At 39.6% G+C, this 19,152-nt stretch overlaps 2 protein-coding genes across 3 annotated transcripts; one reads left to right on the top strand and one right to left on the bottom strand.

Annotated features, from left to right (window-relative positions):
* Positions 1-160: 160 nt before the first annotated feature.
* Positions 161-8,583, bottom strand: tm9sf1 (transmembrane 9 superfamily member 1). Its single transcript, XM_054622501.1, has 9 exons — positions 8,072-8,583; positions 6,623-6,834; positions 5,864-5,995; positions 5,421-5,543; positions 4,828-5,186; positions 3,664-3,818; positions 3,291-3,476; positions 1,958-2,231; positions 161-1,230 (listed from the first exon to the last, which is right to left on the bottom strand). Exons 2-9 carry the CDS (start codon positions 6,827-6,829, stop codon positions 837-839), a joined length of 1,830 nt encoding a protein of 609 aa, XP_054478476.1. The 5' UTR covers positions 6,830-6,834; positions 8,072-8,583; the 3' UTR covers positions 161-836.
* Positions 8,584-8,700: 117 nt separating this feature from the next.
* fen1 (flap structure-specific endonuclease 1) lies at positions 8,701-13,814 on the top strand. Of its 2 annotated transcripts, none has more exons than XM_054622503.1 (12): positions 8,701-8,801; positions 9,147-9,265; positions 9,764-9,866; positions 10,018-10,120; positions 10,456-10,519; positions 10,739-10,848; positions 11,342-11,478; positions 12,086-12,152; positions 12,348-12,479; positions 12,578-12,729; positions 13,142-13,256; positions 13,473-13,814. In XM_054622503.1, the coding sequence occupies exons 2-12, from the start codon at positions 9,184-9,186 to the stop codon at positions 13,548-13,550; spliced, it is 1,143 nt and encodes a 380-aa protein (XP_054478478.1). In that variant the 5' UTR covers positions 8,701-8,801; positions 9,147-9,183; the 3' UTR covers positions 13,551-13,814. The 2 variants fall into 2 exon arrangements, with proteins under 2 accessions (XP_054478478.1, XP_054478479.1); XM_054622504.1 differs by having other exon boundaries at positions 8,790-8,880.
* The last annotated feature ends 5,338 nt before the right edge of the window (positions 13,815-19,152 follow it).

The following is a 19,152-nucleotide window of genomic DNA, read 5'->3' as shown; positions in this document are numbered from 1 at the left end:
TTTTTTTTATGAAAGTATCAAATCTAGTGAGACAGTAACGCACCCTTGACTAGAAGTTAACGTAATTTATGCTCAATTGGTTTATCAAGAAATGCGACTGATAAACCATTAAAGAATCGTAGAGAAAATAAAATCAGCCCACAGTAGTTTGCTGGCGATATTGTATTAAAAAGCATTTTATTGAAAAGACTATATTTACATCAGAACCAAAATCAGTCAATGGTGACCATAGAATACAATAACAATATTGCAACCATCACCGACATTCTCAAAAGCTCTTCAACCTACAGTACATCATTACTCTTATCCGCTGCAGGTCCATGTGGAGCGTGACAGGGCCAGTGCAAAACATACTTTTTATATAAGTAAATAACACTTGCACTGCTGCATAAATAATCCAAACTACAGTATGGGTCAGCGGTTTAACTGGTGTAATGTGGGAGATAAAGACCTGCCAAACCTGTATGGACCATGAAGTAGGAACCACAGCTGTGGATGACACTACATCATACAATGATTACATCCATTCGCTGACATATCTCATCATACATTTCACCCCGCCACTTCTAAATGCATGAAATAGTCCCTTTCGTACCGAAAAATCCCAATTAATTCCTTAAATACAAGTCCCGTCCATCAAACCAACAAATAATCCCTTATAACAGTGACAGCTCTAAATCATGGTAAAGGCCCCTGTTTCTCCATCCTCTTCGGAGGTGTGTGTGTGTGTGTGTTTTTTTGTAAGACTGAAAGTATGAGAGGATAATGAGGATTGTCCATGTGGTCTATGAGGAAGTGTTTGTTTATCTCTGTGTCTGTGTATACACGCTTCATATTTAGTCCATCTTGAGGCTACGGTAGATGTAGCGAATGAAAGCCAGTGAGGCCCAGAACGACACGCTGCCGAGCATTAGTGAGAAGACCATCGCTGTGAGCAGAGAGTAGCCGAAGAACTCGGTGCTCTGCACCAGGCCGCTCATAGCGGACCGGTTCCGGTAGTAGAAAACAGAGTAGACAAAAATGAAGAGTCCGGTGGAGCCAGTGCTCAGGACGCTCCGCCACCACCACTGGTAGTCCTCGCCGGACAGCAAGAAGTAGGTGAGCGCAACAGAGATGCAGGCGCCCACTGAGAGGAGGATGGCGAAGACGCACAGCAGGATGCCGTAGAGGGTGTAGTACTCTCTGCCCCAAACCGTGGCAAAGATGTAATACAGCTCCACTGAGATGGCACTGGGAGAGAACAGTGATTAAAAAGAAGGAGTGAGTGTAGAAAATGGCATTCAAAAGGCTTTACTTTCAATCTTTTTTTTCCCCCCATTTGGTGGATGAATCCTAATAAAAATATTTTTTGGGTGCTTACTCATCAGTCAAGATGACTCAACAGTATAACAAACATTTGCATGTATTAGATTTCACTCATTATCCAAACCATTCGGCATAAATAATAAAAAGTAATACAAAAGCTCAGTGACAGAACACACAAAACCGGTTGTTTTGTAATCAAATGTGACTTGAGATGTGGATCCACTGCAGCTGTATTGTTGGTGTCTTGTAAACCCATGAGGGTTGGGCACGTTCTGTGCATGACACGAAAATAAAAAAATATCTATCTTATCTATGGGCAGAAAACATTATAAAATATAGAACCTCAATGATAATTTGATTCTTTGACTATTAAATTTAATACATTTCAATTCTTCACATAAAAATGAAATGTCATTGTGGGATATCATATTAATTGCAAACAAACATCTAATTTGGAATACATAAATACTGAAGTAGTCAAATTATCTGTTGAATAAACATTTGGAGTGAAGCTCTCTTTATCTTTAGTGTTAATCTTATATATAATGCATTAACTTCTCTGCTCTATTACTATGACGAGGAGGGACATAATGCCATTGAATTTCCCCTTTGATTTAAGCTCCTCTTTTTCCCACACATGAAGACATCTCACCTGAATGGCAGGAAGCCACCGATGGCCATGTGTACAGCCGTGTGTTTGTACCAGGGCTGTGTAGGGATCTGCCGGGCTATGTTACGGGTGCGACAGGGCGCCTGGAAGCTGCCGGCTCGGTTCTTTCCCACAATGCCGCCGATGACGGTGAGCGGGAAGCCCACCAGCACCCACGCACCCAGAATGAGGAGCACGGTGGTGGCTGGCAGAGCCTGAGTGGAGCCGCTCCACCAATGGATGGAATTTACAACGCTCCATGTCAGGAACAGAGGAGCTGTGGGAATGAAGGACCAACTGAATAAAGAACAGGCATTGTTTTTTGCTAAAAATGTGCCTCAGAGTGTTGCTAAAAAATACCTGTTTTAAATTATGAAAATATAATGAGATACAGATGTTTCATGACTAAATAAGTCAAGTTTTATGTGACAGGGGAACATATTTTCTTTTCAAACAATTTCTGAACCTGAAAACAACTTCAAAGTGTGAATGATGGGAGACAAAGGAATACATTATAAACTACAAAATTGTACAGAACACTAATTAACTGCCGTAATACACTAGAGATGCCCTTACCCATCCACTTTGTTTCTTTAGAAATGACACTATAAAAATCTTTAAATCTCTAAAAGCTATAATGCCTGTGTGAAATAATTCCAATTTCTCTTCTTAATGTTAAAGGTCACAGAAATGTCTGTGTGAACCATAGTGCTGTAAATGTAAGACAGACAGTTATTAATGAAACTTATTCTTGAGGAAAAGTCTCATTAAGTTTCATCATGAAAAACTGTAAATCTATTAACTACAGTTTCAAAATGATTTTAGTTTGAAAGTTGAATCTTAGTTACATTTCTGTAATTATTTCACTGCAAGAAGTTACAACATTTTCCTGTCACAACAGGGTGCAAAATAACACTCCTTAAAGACCATTACATATATCTAATAGACAGTTTCAAAGGCAAAACCTTAGTTGAAATGCATCAGTGTCAATTTGTTTTCATATTTTTCCCACCTAATTTGATTATCTAATTTAGAATTTTGCAATCAATGACAGTTTTAGTGCATAAAGGGGAATTGCTGAGAGGAAAAATGCGAGAGTGGTGATGAGTAACAGGAGGAAATTAAGCAGAAACTATCTTGGAGGTATGGAGATAAATAGATACAAACACATCAAGCTATTGGAAGTGAGGAGATTATCTGAATCCATTACAGGCAAAAGTTGTTTAATTTTGAAAAAATGTCACGCTTCAGTACAAGTTCTCTATGAACTTATCTCCCCTGCTGCTCTTACAACCAAAGTGTGTAGTGATCCCAAACACCTTCTCATCACACTCACCGGAGAAGAGCGACGAGGTGAGGATGATGTTCCAAACCCAGCGCTGGCCGTTGATCTGTGTGTAGAAGCTACAGGACACGTAGCCGGACACACAGCTGGTCAGAGCGTACAGGACGATAGCTGTAGAGTTGATGGAACCATGGCGATGTACATTGAACATTCCCAGCAACGCCATTAAGATGATTCCTATCACAATTAGAAGACATTAGAGCGATCAGACTCCTGCATGTGAGGCCTGTACATATGACCTTTCCAGTTGATGTCACTCTGCTGGTCAGTACAAAGACTCAGAACTAGTCTGCTCATTTCTCAAACAGAAACAATTACATTCGCTTATCCCGTGTTTGGGTGTATTTGATTCGATCATGCTCACCTGTGGCGAGGGTAAGGAACTGAGCTCCAACTCCCAGCACGGCACACAGCAGGCTTTTGTACGGTGGAAACCTGAAGACATCAGTGTGTATGATCTTCCAGCCGTTGTCTCCCTGGTCCAGATCATCACAGCCGCCTTCTTCCTCCACATTGTACCTGCAGGTGAATGAAAAATGCTTTCACCCACGAAATGATCATGTACCCTAAGAGCAGGAGTCACCCACAAGTTTCAGTTTAGGTCGAGATTAAAGTTTATCTCTGGTTAAGGTCCATCTTGGCTTGGGTGAATCATCACAAGACACAAATAAATGCTAAATATCCCAAAACATCTCAAAATAAATTGATGTCCTTACGAATAAGAAAGATACCTTATAAAATCTTATACACTCTATTAAAGGAGCCCTACACATATGCAAGAACGAAGATGTCAGAGGGAAAAACTGTCTTCTGTCTGCAAGTAAAGGACACCTAAACTACCCTGTACCAGCACTCAGACTTATGTATAATTCAAAGCATTATGCCCAACAGAGAATATAGCAGTAATAAAAGACAAAATGTATACATTTAGAAGTTTAAAACTTTTTAAATGGAAGTTTGAAAAAACTGAATATTTACTTCCTGATCTCAGCTAGTATTAATAGAGTATTATATACTATACTTCATATACTATAAACTTCTGACTATATGTTTTTTTATATTTTTGCAACTAATCAATTGATTGTTTTAGGTAAAAATACAGTACAAATTGTTAAAAAATACCCAGATCCCAGGGTGATGTTTCTAAATTGCTTGTTATGTTGGAGAAGTAGTAAAATTTTAAATAAAATATCTAATTAATCATATAAAATTGAGAAAAGCAGCAGAGACTCACATTTCAGAAGCTGGAACCAGCAAATGTTTGTCATGACGATGACAATTGTCAAAATTACTGCAGATTGATTTTCTATTGGTTGACTTATCTGTTATTGAATTGTTAAACAAGTAAAACCTCTGCAAACTATATTTAAGATATTTTAACAGCCTTTAAGTTTGTTCTGTAAGATTTTATTAGACATTCCAAAGTGATACTGGTTTGTACTGACAAATTTTTATTTAGTACAAACTTTCATATTAAATTTCCCATAAATTAGCCCAGATTTAACCTTGATTAAATTCCCTGACTAACCTGGCAAAGTCATTCTTAAGGACCCGCATGAGGATGATGATGACGAAGCCCAGCAGCAGCACCACCAGCACCAGTGAGTTAATAATGGAGAGCCAGTGGATCTCCAGTGTTTTGGGGAAGAACGAGTAGTCTCTGAGTCGCTCGGCTCTCCGGGCGTGAGGCAGAGTGGACTCGAACCAGCGCACGCTGTAGGTGTGGGTGACCGTCAGGCTGCCTCCACCCACCCCGACTCCGCCGATTACTGCACCCGCCCCCTCCTCCAGGGGAACAGGTTTGACATCTTTTACCGAAACATTGGCGAAGATCACCGAGTCGCCATTGTACTCGATGTTGAAGTCTAGGTGAGTCCACAAACCCACCTGTTGGAGGTGAGAGAAGAGGACAAGGACAGAGACAGAACACAAGAGAGACAAAATTGATAAAAAAGAGGGCGAGGGGGTGAGAGAAAAGATGAATAACAGTGATTGTGGTTAAGCTGAAACAGGAACTTTGCATGACGATAAAACCTTACATAGTTCTTTCTATCTTTCTCTTTGTTTCCATCAACGTACTACACATGGTCCACAAAACCCTCTGAGCACAAAGAGGTTTACCTTGTGGCTGTGAGGCAGGAAGCCGCTCTCCTCTATGTATCCCACAAACCCCCAGATCGGAATGTCATCCAGGACAAATTCAAAGTAGAACAGCTCCTCGATGGCCTCACGAAGTTCGTCCACCTGACACAAAAACAAAACGTACCCAGCATCACTCCGTGTGTTTTAAGGGATACGGCCTTATTGTTTTTAAACTACATTACAATAGAATAACACATTCAAGACAACCATTTACTGAGGAAATATCCTCAAAAACTGCTTGAAGGATTTGAAAAATCCAATGATCAATCGTCATACAGTAATTTCAATTCAAAATCAAGCTTCCTAATGAATTGTGAACAGTTTAAATCCACCAAGTGCCCAGAGTATTGAAGCTTAACCCAAGATATCTGGTAGTACACTGTGTTAAGTTCAAACTGTTCTGGTCTTGTGTAAATAAATACCTGTTTCTCAGAAAGTGTGAGCTTGCAAAGAGTTTTTTTCTCCACGTTCTCTTTGAATCGGATGTAATATAAGGACTCTGCCATCCTGTCACCATCCAACACTTCTCCCAGACTCAGGGACTTGTGGTGCACCTGAAAAAGAGGTGTTACAATATGAGCAACAGAGTCTTTTAAAGCAGCACATAGCATGAGTTGGTCACAATTCGGTGAGCAAGTGATTTCCAAACAGCACATACAGCTATGAGGTAGTTATAGCTGGCCATCTGAAAACAAAAACACAGCTGGCTGTGATCACACTACATCCCTGCATGCTTGGTGTTGAAGTGCCATATCCCATAACAGTGGGTAACAAGTTACTGCTGTTGTAAATGTGATTCTCACTGCTACCAACCGCACTAAATGACTTTTCTTCAAAGCAATGAGTCATTAATTAATAAACCCAAAAACCCAAACCAGGCCTCTTCAGTGAAGTCCCAAAAGAATTCTCAAATAAAGTCCCTCTCAATGATACGTCCTGCTCACATGAAACACATGGACACAGGAAAAATGCCTTTCATTGGACCCTGTTTATATAATCTTATGACAACATCTACATTTTAGGGCCAGATGGAAATACAGTATGCTTCAGATATAATGCACTTTCACAAGAAATGCTTGGACGTATGTGTTATCCTTACCTAAGTGTCTACATTTAGAATAACACAATAATCTCAAATTTCTTTGTGGATTTCAGAACAGTGACAAAGAACAAAGACTGACCTTCTCCGGCCTGCAAACAGGCAGGGTGTAGTAGTGATATGTCTCCTGGGGGTTATGATAAGGGCCCACTTTGTTGACATAGAGAGTCACGTTGTCCCCCTGCTTGTAGCCCACTGCCCAGCCTGAGAACAAGCACAGGACCAAGACGCAGTGCAGGCCCATCGTCCTCTGGCAGCCACCTGGCAGGTGTCCTGTTCCGCACTGCATGACCCCTGAAGCAAAGATGGACAGTTCATCAGTTTGTGAGGGACAGCAGGTGTGATTTTAATCAGACTGTCTCTCCTAAGGCTTACAGAATGCCGCTTATTTCAAGTCAAGAAGTGATGTCATGTTCATGCTATAATTTATGTGACAAGTGGAGAATTAAATGCAAAGTCACTCCTTCAACGTTCTTACAAAACACAGCAGAGAATTGAGAAACACTCAGACAGAAAGAAGACACTGTGTAGACGCCACGAGTTACAATGTATTTATTCAGTTGTATCAGTCAGGGGGGAGGGATTTGAACAGAATGAAAGAATTAAATGAGGTCCGTCATCTTTTATCCATCTGTTCTGAGTTTTTGAGGCACAAGCTGACATTGCCCACAGATGTTCTACAGGTCAGTTTTTCCGAGTAGGTTGTTGCTTTCAATTTTAAAAGTATGGGAAACATATTTTATCCACAGCATAATATACTTTATGAAGACATTCATTAGCAACAGATTTTGAAAGTGAAATGATGATGCTATAATAGAGTTAGATGCTACAGCGCCATTTTTCCCTCTTTGTTTTTTTTTTAGGAAAGCCCTGAATTAACAGCAAGTATGTAAACTTATTTTAAATTAATGATCAATCTTTCTGTGTATTTAAAAGCAATACTTTATCAATACAAATGTTGTCCTCAACCTCACAAAACAGGTCTCATCCCTTTTGGGCTGGATAAAAAAAGAAATATAAGAAGTTGACCCATAAGCAGAACTGTTAACCCCATAAGCAGAAGTGTTAACATTGAAGAAAAGTTTGAACGTTGTTTAGTTTAAATGAGAGTGCATCTGTAGGATGGTGCATGTGCTTGCCAGATAGTTTGCATGTTTTTTCTCACAATACAATATGGATTTAGTTGGTTTCTGACTAGAGTGGCACACATAGTGGTATTGGACTGGGTATGCTCTCTGTTGAGTTTCAGCAAGAAGGGGAAGTCTCAAGAAGCTAACCACTTGTCAATAATCTTCTGTTATGCCCCCCCATGCCTATGTTTCTCCCCAGAACCCTGTACGTATATGAAAAGGATTTAACACAGAACTATATCAGCTGTACCAGTAACAACAGCCAAACCAGTCCTGCTTTTATAAACTCTTTTTACTAACATCTGGTGAGTTAACTTATAGCTCATTTCCAAAGAGGCATATTGCATTTTCACTAAAACAGCGAATGACTGAGGGCATGAAGTGAGAAAAATCTGCATTACCAGTATCACTGATGTGTCCCTTCAGTTCCAATGCTGCAGATCCAACAAAACCTGTCTGTCCGCCGAATTCCTCGGACTCCAGGCCCAGAAAGTCCCCTCTATACTCCGGTGTGCGCCGACGCTGGTGCTCAGTGTAAAGCTTTACCGCTGCAGCTAAACATCTTGGTCATCATCGATGCAATGCACCAGCGTATTATGCATTCATTGCGATCGTATCCGGGTACACCAAGTACTTGCATTGACACACGAGACAGTGTAGAAGAGGTTCGACTCCACGTCACCTTAAAAAATAAAAATAACGACGACTCCGTGGAGTTTTCCGGAGTGGGCGGAGAAACAGAAAACACACCTCCGACGTTACCGGTTATTCACAGTCCATACAATGTCCTCTCAGGCGCCAATCTACTTTTAACGTGCCTTACGTTACGCTTTAACCTAAATACAACATTTAAACCGGTTGCGTCCCTGCATAACACACTCTATTATGTTTCTGTATTGACCGGATTTCCTTCAACCTCTATGAACCAATCGGAAGCCTTTCCAGGACTTCCGCGTTAGAACCCAGACCTGTTGAATCGAACCCGCACCGTCGATGCGCGGCTCTAACGAGGCCGTGATCGACGGATTGATAGGTGATGTCTGCTGTGTGATTTCGCGCGAAAGAGACGCAATTCCTTGCGCCCGAGAAACGCTGACACAAGTGCACAACCCCGAGTTTAGCGGCCTACTGGTGAGTTAAACGCCATTAAACCGTGTGACCTTATTCAGCATGTGCTTTGTAGCGACGGTACAGTTGCAGTACGCTAATGGTGTGTAAACTATGAATGAATCAGACGTTGTTTGTGTGTTAGCCCCCCCCCCCCACCGAGCCACTTACCAGGACACGTTCTGGTCACAGCGACTCAATTTTCCTTTAAAACTGACCATTTAATCTTTCACTGTTAACCCACACTCAAATAACAAACTGGCATTATGACTTCAAGTCTTATGCACCAGTAACTGGGACCCCGAGGAAGTCTTCTCATCGTGATAATATATGATGATGATTATTAATAGTTATTTCATTGTTTTCCAGACTTTGGTGATTTCAGGTTAAGCTTCAGCCGAACACAATGGGAATACATGGACTCACTAAGCTGATTGCTGACCAGGCCCCTGGTGCCATCAAAGAGCAAGACATCAAGAACTACTTTGGTAACTGTTACAGGTCCCTGTCTCTACATGTTTAGGAGGGGGCGTGCATAATAATTATGATTGAGATAAAACTTTAAAATACTTCCTTGGGCACATTGTATTAATGCTGTATTCTATGATGTGGAAATACAACAAAGAGGAAGGATGGAATTACATGTTAGCATTGTCACATTGTAGGTCTAGGTAATGAACTGAGCCTGGGGCCAGATTAGTCAATAATTACCCAGCGATTTGCTCCAGTTGTGTTAGCTGAATAACCTTATGCAGTGAGTTCCATTAAGACCACACTGTATTTTTTTGTGCAGGTAAAGCTGAACTTATGGGTGAAGCAACAAATCTCATATGCTTAACTTTTCTTTATAATATAGCAACTGAAGGCTTGCATAGAAACCAGTTTAGATTGCATTAAGTAGTTCCACTTAATGCTATTGTTTTGATAACTCCAGCTGTTGGTAACATGCCAGATATTAAGCTAACTGCTTTTCTGAACTTTTGCAGGCAGGAAAATTGCTATAGATGCCTCTATGTGTCTCTACCAGTTCCTGATTGCAGTGCGACAGGACGGTAACGTTCTGCAGAATGAGGATGGCGAGACGACGAGGTGCGACCCCCACAATACAGACACTTTAAAATTCATGCTGCAGAGCCATAGTAGGAGACACATGAGAGAGACAGTAGCTCTTGATTGCTCCAAGATTAGGTAGCTCAAGTCTGGGCAGAAGGCTGAAATATTTTTTTGCTCTTTTTTTCAGCCACCTGATGGGAATGTTCTACCGCACGATCCGAATGCTGGAACATGGCATCAAACCTGTGTACGTCTTTGACGGCAAGCCCCCACAGCTCAAGTCAGCAGAGGTTAGTATGGGCTCTAATCTCTGTTTATTTATTTTTTACTTCCGCCTTAATCTTGTTCCCCTGTATATCACACAATGTAATCAACACTGTTACATAAGGATTTTTGAGTTTCTTAAAGTCACAATGTAATGCTGTTATTTATTGTTTGATAGGTCCGTAAACACACACACATTTTAAAGTTGCACATATGTATAAATCATCTGTTTGAATACATTTTAGAGACTTAAATTTAGCTCTTAACCACCTATTGAAACAATGACTTTCTGTAAGATACATCATCTGTCTCTTGTTTTATCTTCCTCTTACTCTGTCTTTGCTCTTCTTGTCACCCCCAGCTGGAGAAGAGAGGGGAGAAGAGGGCAGAAGCTGAGAAGATGCTTGCTCAAGCTCAGGAACTGGGTACCTTCATTTTTTTAACACTTGATTTCACAATAGTCATGAGTGGTGCATGTCTGGCTTTATTGTGCTGTGTTTTTATGTCGGCCTACACCCTGTAAACCATAGTGATCAGTCTTGATATTTATTATATGATAAGCTGTTAACACATGGTAGCGATTGTAAGAAATGTTAGCTCTTGTTATGTATTAAAATGTCTGCAAAAATGTTCTCTCAACCCAGGGGAACAAGAGAATATTGACAAATTCTCCAAGCGTCTGGTAAAAGTCACCAAGCAGCACAACGATGAGTGCAAGAAGCTGCTGACCCTGATGGGAGTGCCCTACATTGAGGTTAGATCTGTCACTGTGCTACCCTTGCTTACTTCAAGAATAATTCCACATTTTTATTGACTAACTAATTCAGACAACTTTTTCCAATGGTAATGTTTTTTCTTGGCCCTTTTTTATGCATTTTCATCATCATTTTTCCAGTTTCCGTGTTTATTGTCAGAATAGTCTTTAAATACGCAATTTTAATGTAGGGTTAAAATATGAACTGCAACCTTTTTCCTAAAATTGCGTCACAAGGAAAGACACTTTCATGAATTGCAACTGAATATTTGCAAAAATAGGTGTATTTTTGTTGTCCCTTTGATACCTGAACAGGAGTGACATCACCCTCAATAATATCTGGAAGTTAATGTACATTGAAATGTCTCCTGCTCTACGCTTTGCCTTGCAACTAAGTCTTTTATTTCTCCATGTCAGAGAAATAATTTACAACAGAAGAGTGAGTGGGTGAATATATCTATATTTTTTTAATGTGATGTGTTTTGTTTCGTAGGCTCCATGTGAGGCCGAGGCCACCTGTGCCGCTCTGGTTAAAGCAGGGAAGGTCTTTGCCACAGCAACGGAGGACATGGATGGACTGACCTTTGGGACAAATGTCCTGCTCAGACACCTCACCGCCAGTGAAGCAAAGTAATGCTGTAACTTCATCATCCCTTTCCACTGTTGGGCTCTGTAGCAGAGATGTTCTGAGAATATAGATGGCTTGATCTCTTGGTTTTGGGGCAACTTTCGATGTTACCTGTGAACTAATCCTACTTCTTTACTTGATAATGATAAAATTCAATCTGCAATTTCATTATCCATAATTGTTTTGGGTGCAAATTTGGGCCAAATTACATTTTACTTGCCATCACAGTTCACATAATGTTGGTTTATCCTACCAGCTCTGAATATGACAGGAGAAACACTGCATACTGCTAGTACTAGTACAAGTACTACAGCCATACAACCAGTGGTAGTACCCCCCCCCCCCCCCCTACATTTTCTCTTCTGTTTTATTAAAGTCAAAACTAAACTCATATGGAACAGCTTTGACGATTGAGTTATAATTTGTTTCACCACTAGTCATTAAGAACCTAAACATTAACTATGTCCTTCCTGTTTTTGGTCTTAAATATTTGCTTATATTTAAGGCTCTGAAGAAGAGACGATACGCCCCGTGTTACAACTCATATAACAGTGATTCATGAATTCCTTTATGAACTTTATAATACATCAATGAATTTATTTGTTTTAGGAAACTTCCCATCCAAGAGTTTCACTACAGTCGCATCCTGCAGGACATTGGCCTGACCAATGAACAGGTAAAGGGGTTTTTTTCTGACTGTGAGAGAGATGCAGCACATTATATATAATTGTTTCTTTTTTCATCTTGGGTAAAATTCAAGCGCCACATCCTCCGCTTTTATCATGCCGATTGTGCACACTGCGAACTGTACAGCAGTGATATTTCTGTCTTCCTTGCGTTGACTCCTCCATCTTTCCGTGGTCCGTCCTAGTTCATAGACCTGTGTATTCTGCTGGGCTGCGACTACTGCGGCACCATCAAGGGAATTGGGCCCAAGAGAGCCATCGACCTGATCAAACAACATGGCAGCATTGAGGAGATCCTAGAAAACATTGACTCCAGCGTAAGTTGATCGTGTGCTACAATCCAAATGTTCAGGCAGATAAACAAGGGAGGTTTTGGTTCTGATACTTTGTTTGTGTCTTGCGTGCCATCCTGCAGAAGCACCCTGCTCCAGAGGACTGGCTGTACAAAGAGGCCAGGGGTTTGTTTCTGAAGGCAGAAGTGGTGGATTGTTCCACAGTGGACTTGAAGTGGAGTGAGCCGGATGAGGAGGGACTGATTCAGTTCATGTGTAACGAGAAACAATTCAGGTGAACCACCAGCAGACTCATTTATTTCAGAACTCTTCCCCAATACTGTATTCACCTTCTCTGCTTGCTTTTTGGAGGTTTTTTTGCATTGATGATCATTGGTTGTTGCAATGATATGACCAGACAAACTGGTTGAACAACATCTGACCACTAGGCTGCGCTGCTGGCCATTTAGAGGCTGTGTTATAGCTCCAGCATCACTTGAGCACACAGCCTCTTTACATATGATATGAGGTTAAGAGCCCAAACTAAAGTCTACTTATGATGGACTCTTTACAGTGAACCCTGACTATTGCTTTGTTTATTTCTTAGAAAATAAATTATTTGAAGCTCAGCTAGAAATCACATTGTACTTAGGATAACATGTAATATTTGTATGCATTAATTGATTTATTTGTGTATGTGTACGCAGTGAGGACAGGATGCGTAACGGCTGTAAGAAGATTTTAAAGAGCCGACAGGGCAGCACACAGGGACGACTGGACTCTTTCTTCTCCATCACTGGATCGCTGTCCTCCAAACGCAAGGTACATTGAGAACAACTACAGTGCAGCTGTGTGTGTTTCCAAAATGGTGGGATGATGGGACTTACTCTATAATCAGAGGTGTTCAGCAGGCTGCTTTACTTTTATGCCAGTGTATGTTGTCAAATTTTCCCTTTCTTACAGCAAGTTGGTGTTGCACATGTTTTGTTATCTTCTGAATGTTGGACTCATTGGTTGTGTTTCTTTTGCTTTACTTAGGAACCTGAGCTTAAAGGATCAGCGAAAAAGAAGCAGAAGACAGGAGCCACGCCGGGCAAATTCAAGAAGGGAAAATAGATTGTACATAGGACTCCTTCTTTATTTTGGGAAGTAAATATAAGCAACAACTATTAAATAAAGAGCATTAAAAAAGAAAATAGAGCTCCAAGTGACGCAAGAAGAAGCTGCAACACAATGAGAGGTTGTGTGTTATGATTAGTTCAGCTGAACAACTGTTTTTTTGCAAGACCAAACATGGTGTTATTAATTGTTGAAAAGGCAATTATGTGTGTTTTATTAAAGTGTGTGTTCTGTTATTGAATAAAAGTTCTGAAGTCTTTTTATAGAGCAATGTCTTATAAGCCTTTTGATTTAATTTAATGATCATTGTCCCCGGCACAGCATTTTTTGTGTGTTCATCTTCCAGGCTGCAGCAGCTGGTACTTCTGTACCACACACACACACACACACACACACACACACACACACACACACACACACACACACACACACACACACACATATATGCATAACACAGAACCAACTCAACTGCTCCACAGCCGCACTCAGGCTGATGACAAAGACCACTGTGTCTCTCAAAAAAAACAAAAAACACTTCCTCTTTTGCGTAAGCAACAGTATAATTTAAACAACAGAATGGACCAAAAAGAAGAATTAATTAACGTACAAAAATGTAATAAGAGCATATCTTTCTGTAAGCCTTGACTGTTATGTTTCCATGAACTTAATATGGTCCAAATATGTGGCAACACCGACAACTGAAAATATGACGTATTTAAAACTGACAAGAGTTTTAGATTACTAGTTATCTTATTCTGAGGAAAGCCCACATTCCCTGACAGAATATGGTTATATGTTTGGGGTATTCATAGAGTACACACAGTTCAAGTCCTAACTTTCTATGCACTGACATGACAAGACAAGAATATTTTTGTAATAAATATAAATCCACACAAACATCCTCAGGAGGACTTCACATTCACTGCGGGAACACTAAAATTAAATGTATATGCTATTCATCATGGGAGCCACTTGTCTGTCAAGTTTCCCACTTGTTAAATTGGTGTTGGCATCTGAATATGATGACTAATCTTTGGTTTAGCTTTGTGGCTTAGCCACCAGCCTGCCAGGGAGAAGTGGTGTAGGGCAATGTCATGAACAAACCCTCAGTTAATGCTGAGAACTTGGTACACAAGGGAAGTTTGCTCTGCAGGATTCTCACGGGTGATATAGAACTTTCTGCAGCAAAATATTAATTAATAATTTATTGGTAAGTGGGATTTTCATTTCAAAGTATAAGTTATGTGTACTAGTGACAATGTAGGATTTTATATGAGATTGTTATGTAACTTGATAATGCTGAATTTCTTTTATTATTATTATTCTTCCTTTATTTATGCAGGGGGACCTTATGATTTATCATTACCTAATTTAAGATTGATTGTTTGTATTTAACTAAAAAAGATACGTGTGTGTTCTATCTCTGATAATAAAAGTTATTCCATTATGTTTAAGGGCCATTTTAAGATATATTCTGATGATTATTGGGATAATATTGTGAATTGCAGTTCTTTTTCTGAATATTTTCACTGAAAGGCCCTACATGTGTTTGTGTCCACACAAGTCAATCAAATTTCATCTGAGAACTGATAAGCCTGACAGAACATAATGTTGAAGGTTTTATTTGTCGCAGGTGAGTTGTTCATGTCTTTTCTCTGGAACATACTGTACATATTTATTTAATTTATTTGCCAAAATTCCTTTGGATGGATTCTTTTGGATGTGGAAAAATATATATTTTTTTTCCTGTTATAGCCCAACTCCTATTTGAAATGCCTACAGAAAATGGTCATGCAAGGATGTTCCCCCCTAAAACAAGTATTTCACCTTTATATTATCACCATTATAATATTAAGTCTTGAAATTGGACATTGTTACAAGAAAAATGCATCACCATATCTTTGTATGTTTTAAATGTTCATTCATTCATTCATTTTCCGTAACCTGCTTATCCAGTTAAGGGTCGCAGGGGTGCTGGAGCCGATCTCAGCTGTCAATGGGTGAAGGCAGGGTTCACCCTGGACAGGTCGCCAGTCTGTCGCAGGGCTGACATATAGAGACAAACAACCATTCACGCTCACATCCACACCTACGGGCAATTTAGAGTCTTCAATGAACCTTAGCTGCATGTCTTTGGACTGTGGGAGGAAGCCGGAGAACCCGGAGAGAACCCACGTTTTTACAATCTATGTCAGATGTGGTAACCACTAAGTCATTCCCCCACCGCCCTTTCCATGTCACATTATATATTAACAGGACCCTTCCCATGAAAGCTTGGAAGTTTGGCCCAGACTGATAACTGAGCAAAGTTTAGGGGGAAATAAAAACTATAATTTTTATTTAAAACTGTTTCATACTAAAACATGTAAATTTATAACCTCAACGTTAAAGCTACTTTTCAGAAGAGTAGATATAGAGACTATCCAAATTCAGATACCCCATGACCAAATACAGAATTTTTACTTTGTCTAATCTGTGCCATAAAACTAAGATTTCTAAAACGTGAATATCTCAAGTGATTGGGCGCTTTTTAACTTCACTGAGATGTTTTTGATTGTTTGATTTCTTTGCGTAAATTGCTGTATTCAGGTCTCTCTTGCAAAAGAGAGATAACCTGGCTAAATTAAGCTTAATAATAAACTGTTATCTGTGCAATAAAAATAATTAATAATAATATTTATCTTCCTACACAGACACATCAGCCCTCACAACTACAACCTCAGGTCCGACTGTGACGCTTGATGTTCCATGTGAGACCTATTCTCATTAATTAAATACTTCATGTTTGTGGGGTTCTTAAACATGTCAACTAGTCGCTACCAACTCAAAGATGATGCTGCGAGCTGATACCTAGAAGTTTTTTAATATTCTAATCTTAACCATAGTTTTAAAATCTTTTCTCATCACTGCAAAATCTCTCCATATGCCAAATCCTCCAGACCCTCCAAAAGACATTAAGGTGGTCTTCAGTCCAACTTATCCAGTGTCAGTGGGCAGCTTGGTGAATCTGACTTGCTCCAGCAGGGGAAACCCTCCTGTTAATTGCTTTACATGGGTCCTTGCCAGTGATGGCAACCTGGAACGGATCAATGTCCATACAAAGGTTTATGGATTTAAAGTGACCAACGCTGAACGAGGCAGATTCCATTATTGTGGATGTTCAAATATTTATGGTGTCCAACTCTCCCCTGGACGGCAGTTGATATTTGAAGGTAACATCAGAAATAATGGTTTGTGATATTTAATCATAAAATTCCCATTAAGCAGAAGTTGAGCATGCTGTTGTGTTGCAGGTGATCAACAAGTTGGTGTTCAAGTCATAGTGAAGATCCTGGGAATCATAATGCTCGTCAGTACGTTGGTCATCTTTGAGTGGTGAGACAAACTTTTCTGTCATATAATCATTTTCACAGACGGTCCAAATAGTCTATTTTTGAAATGTCAAATTTTGTCTATGGAACAGATCACTGTTATGACATCCTAAACAACAACAACAACCTTTATTTGATCTCTTTTTCATCCAGCTGGTTTAGATCAAGACGCTCAACCAAACCAGTGAAGGTAAGCTACAGGAGGTGGTAGGTACATTATTATCAACATTTAAACTGTTTGTTCAAGTCTCAAACACCATAGCCACCAGTGTCTGCACCATCAGGTGAGGGTAGACCAGAATGCAATGCAGCCCCATTTCAGTAAGGAGAGCTAAACTCACTTACAGTTACCGTTATATTGTATGTGTCTGAACCACTCAACCACCAGCATGCCCTTCTTAAGATCTTTAGTAGGCTAGGTAGGCAGCAGGAAGAGATGCAACAAAGACACATTCTTCTTTCTCAAACAAGTATTTTACTATCCTAACAGCAGACAGGGTTTTTTTTTGTACATCACATTAATCTGCTGTAACAAAGTTTACCTTATAACCAGAAATCATCCACTTTGTAAAACAACCGAAACAGGGCTGCTACAGAAATGACTTATTGCAACCATTTTGCAGAGAGCACTTTGAGCTGTGCAGTGATTAAAGCTTTTTCAGCTGCTCCTTTAAGTTCACTGCAGAGCCCCAACACTCCTCTCTCCATGTTGTTTCATTCCCACAGGATGCAGGAGAGGCAGACTATGTCAACAGAGTGATTGAGATCCAAGCACCATGAGCCGGATGGAGAAGGAAGGTGGAGATGGCGACGGAGATGAAGATGTCATGTTCAATATCTTTCAGATCCTCCCATGGACACCTCATTGGTCATCAGTCCAACTGATCCAGTGTCAGTTGGCAGCTCGGTGAGCCTGACCTGCTCCTGCAGAGGAAACCCTCCCGTTTTCATTTTTGTCTGGTTCATGATCAATGATGGCAGACTGGCGAAGATCAAAGCTGATGAACAGATGTATGGCTTTAAAGTGACCAGCAGTGATCGAGGCAGACTGTATTATTGTGGATGCAGAAATGAGCTGGACATTCAGCTTTCGACTGGACGTCAGTTGGTATTTGAAGGTAACTGCAGTAATTATGATTTGAGGTGTTTTAGAGACATAACATTTTTAGAAGGTGACCATGTTGTTGTGTTGCAGGTGATCAACAGTCTGAACATGTTGGTGCTCAAGTCATAGTGAAGATCCTGGGAATCATAATGCTCGTCAGTACGCTGGTCGTCTTTGAGTGGTGAGACAAACTTTTCTACGATACCATTGTTTGCAGATAGACACCAGTTGGTCTCATTTTAAATGTGGCTGTAATGTATGAGAAAGATCATTGTCATTACAAAACAACCTTTAAAAATTTTACACTTTTGTCTCTCTAACCCTGTGTCTATAATGCATTATAACATAATAATAATAATAATGCATTAATGCATAAAATATCATCAATCTTCATAATAATGATAACAATAATCATACACATTATACAGCCTTTAACAATGACCTATAACGGTCGAGGATAATACTTCATACCTGCTAGTCAGTCACTGATATTTGCAATGATCATAGTGTATTATAATTAAGACATTATAATCTTTTAATAATGCATTATAATGTGATTATAAGTGACTCTAAGTGGGCACTGTTTGCTTAAAGAAAAGTTAAGAAATACATTATTATTTCTACAAAATAACAACCAACAAAATGTTTACTGAAAGCAAAACAATAACCACAGAGTAACTTATAACCACATTATAATGCATTATAACAATGATTACAATGTTTTCTAAAAAGATTATAATGTATTACAGCTATGGGAATTAGTATGCAGTTTGATCTTTGCCAATGTCAGTAAGTGACCAGATATAATAAATACTAGACCTTATATGTCATCATTAAATGCTTTTTGATGATGAGCATTCTGTATATTTATGAGTGCGTATAAACATAACAATGTGGTGCTTAAAGAAAAGGCATTACAAAGTATGTTTATAAAGCATTACAGACAAATAAAGTGTTACCAAATAATTCATTAATTCTTCTTTTTTCTTCCAGCTGGTTTAGATCGAGACACTCCACTAAACCACAGAAGGTAAGATATCAGATGAAGAGAGGTATTTTATTATCAGGTAACTTAACTGTCTGCAGGTCTCAGGAAGAGGCAAAAAAAATCCACCTTAAAACA

This window comes from Anoplopoma fimbria, chromosome 21 (genome assembly GCF_027596085.1).
Source record: "Anoplopoma fimbria isolate UVic2021 breed Golden Eagle Sablefish chromosome 21, Afim_UVic_2022, whole genome shotgun sequence".
Lineage (NCBI taxonomy): Eukaryota > Metazoa > Chordata > Actinopteri > Perciformes > Anoplopomatidae > Anoplopoma > Anoplopoma fimbria.
Note: the sequence above shows the minus strand (reverse complement) of the source record. Positions and strands in the feature narration are given on the sequence as shown.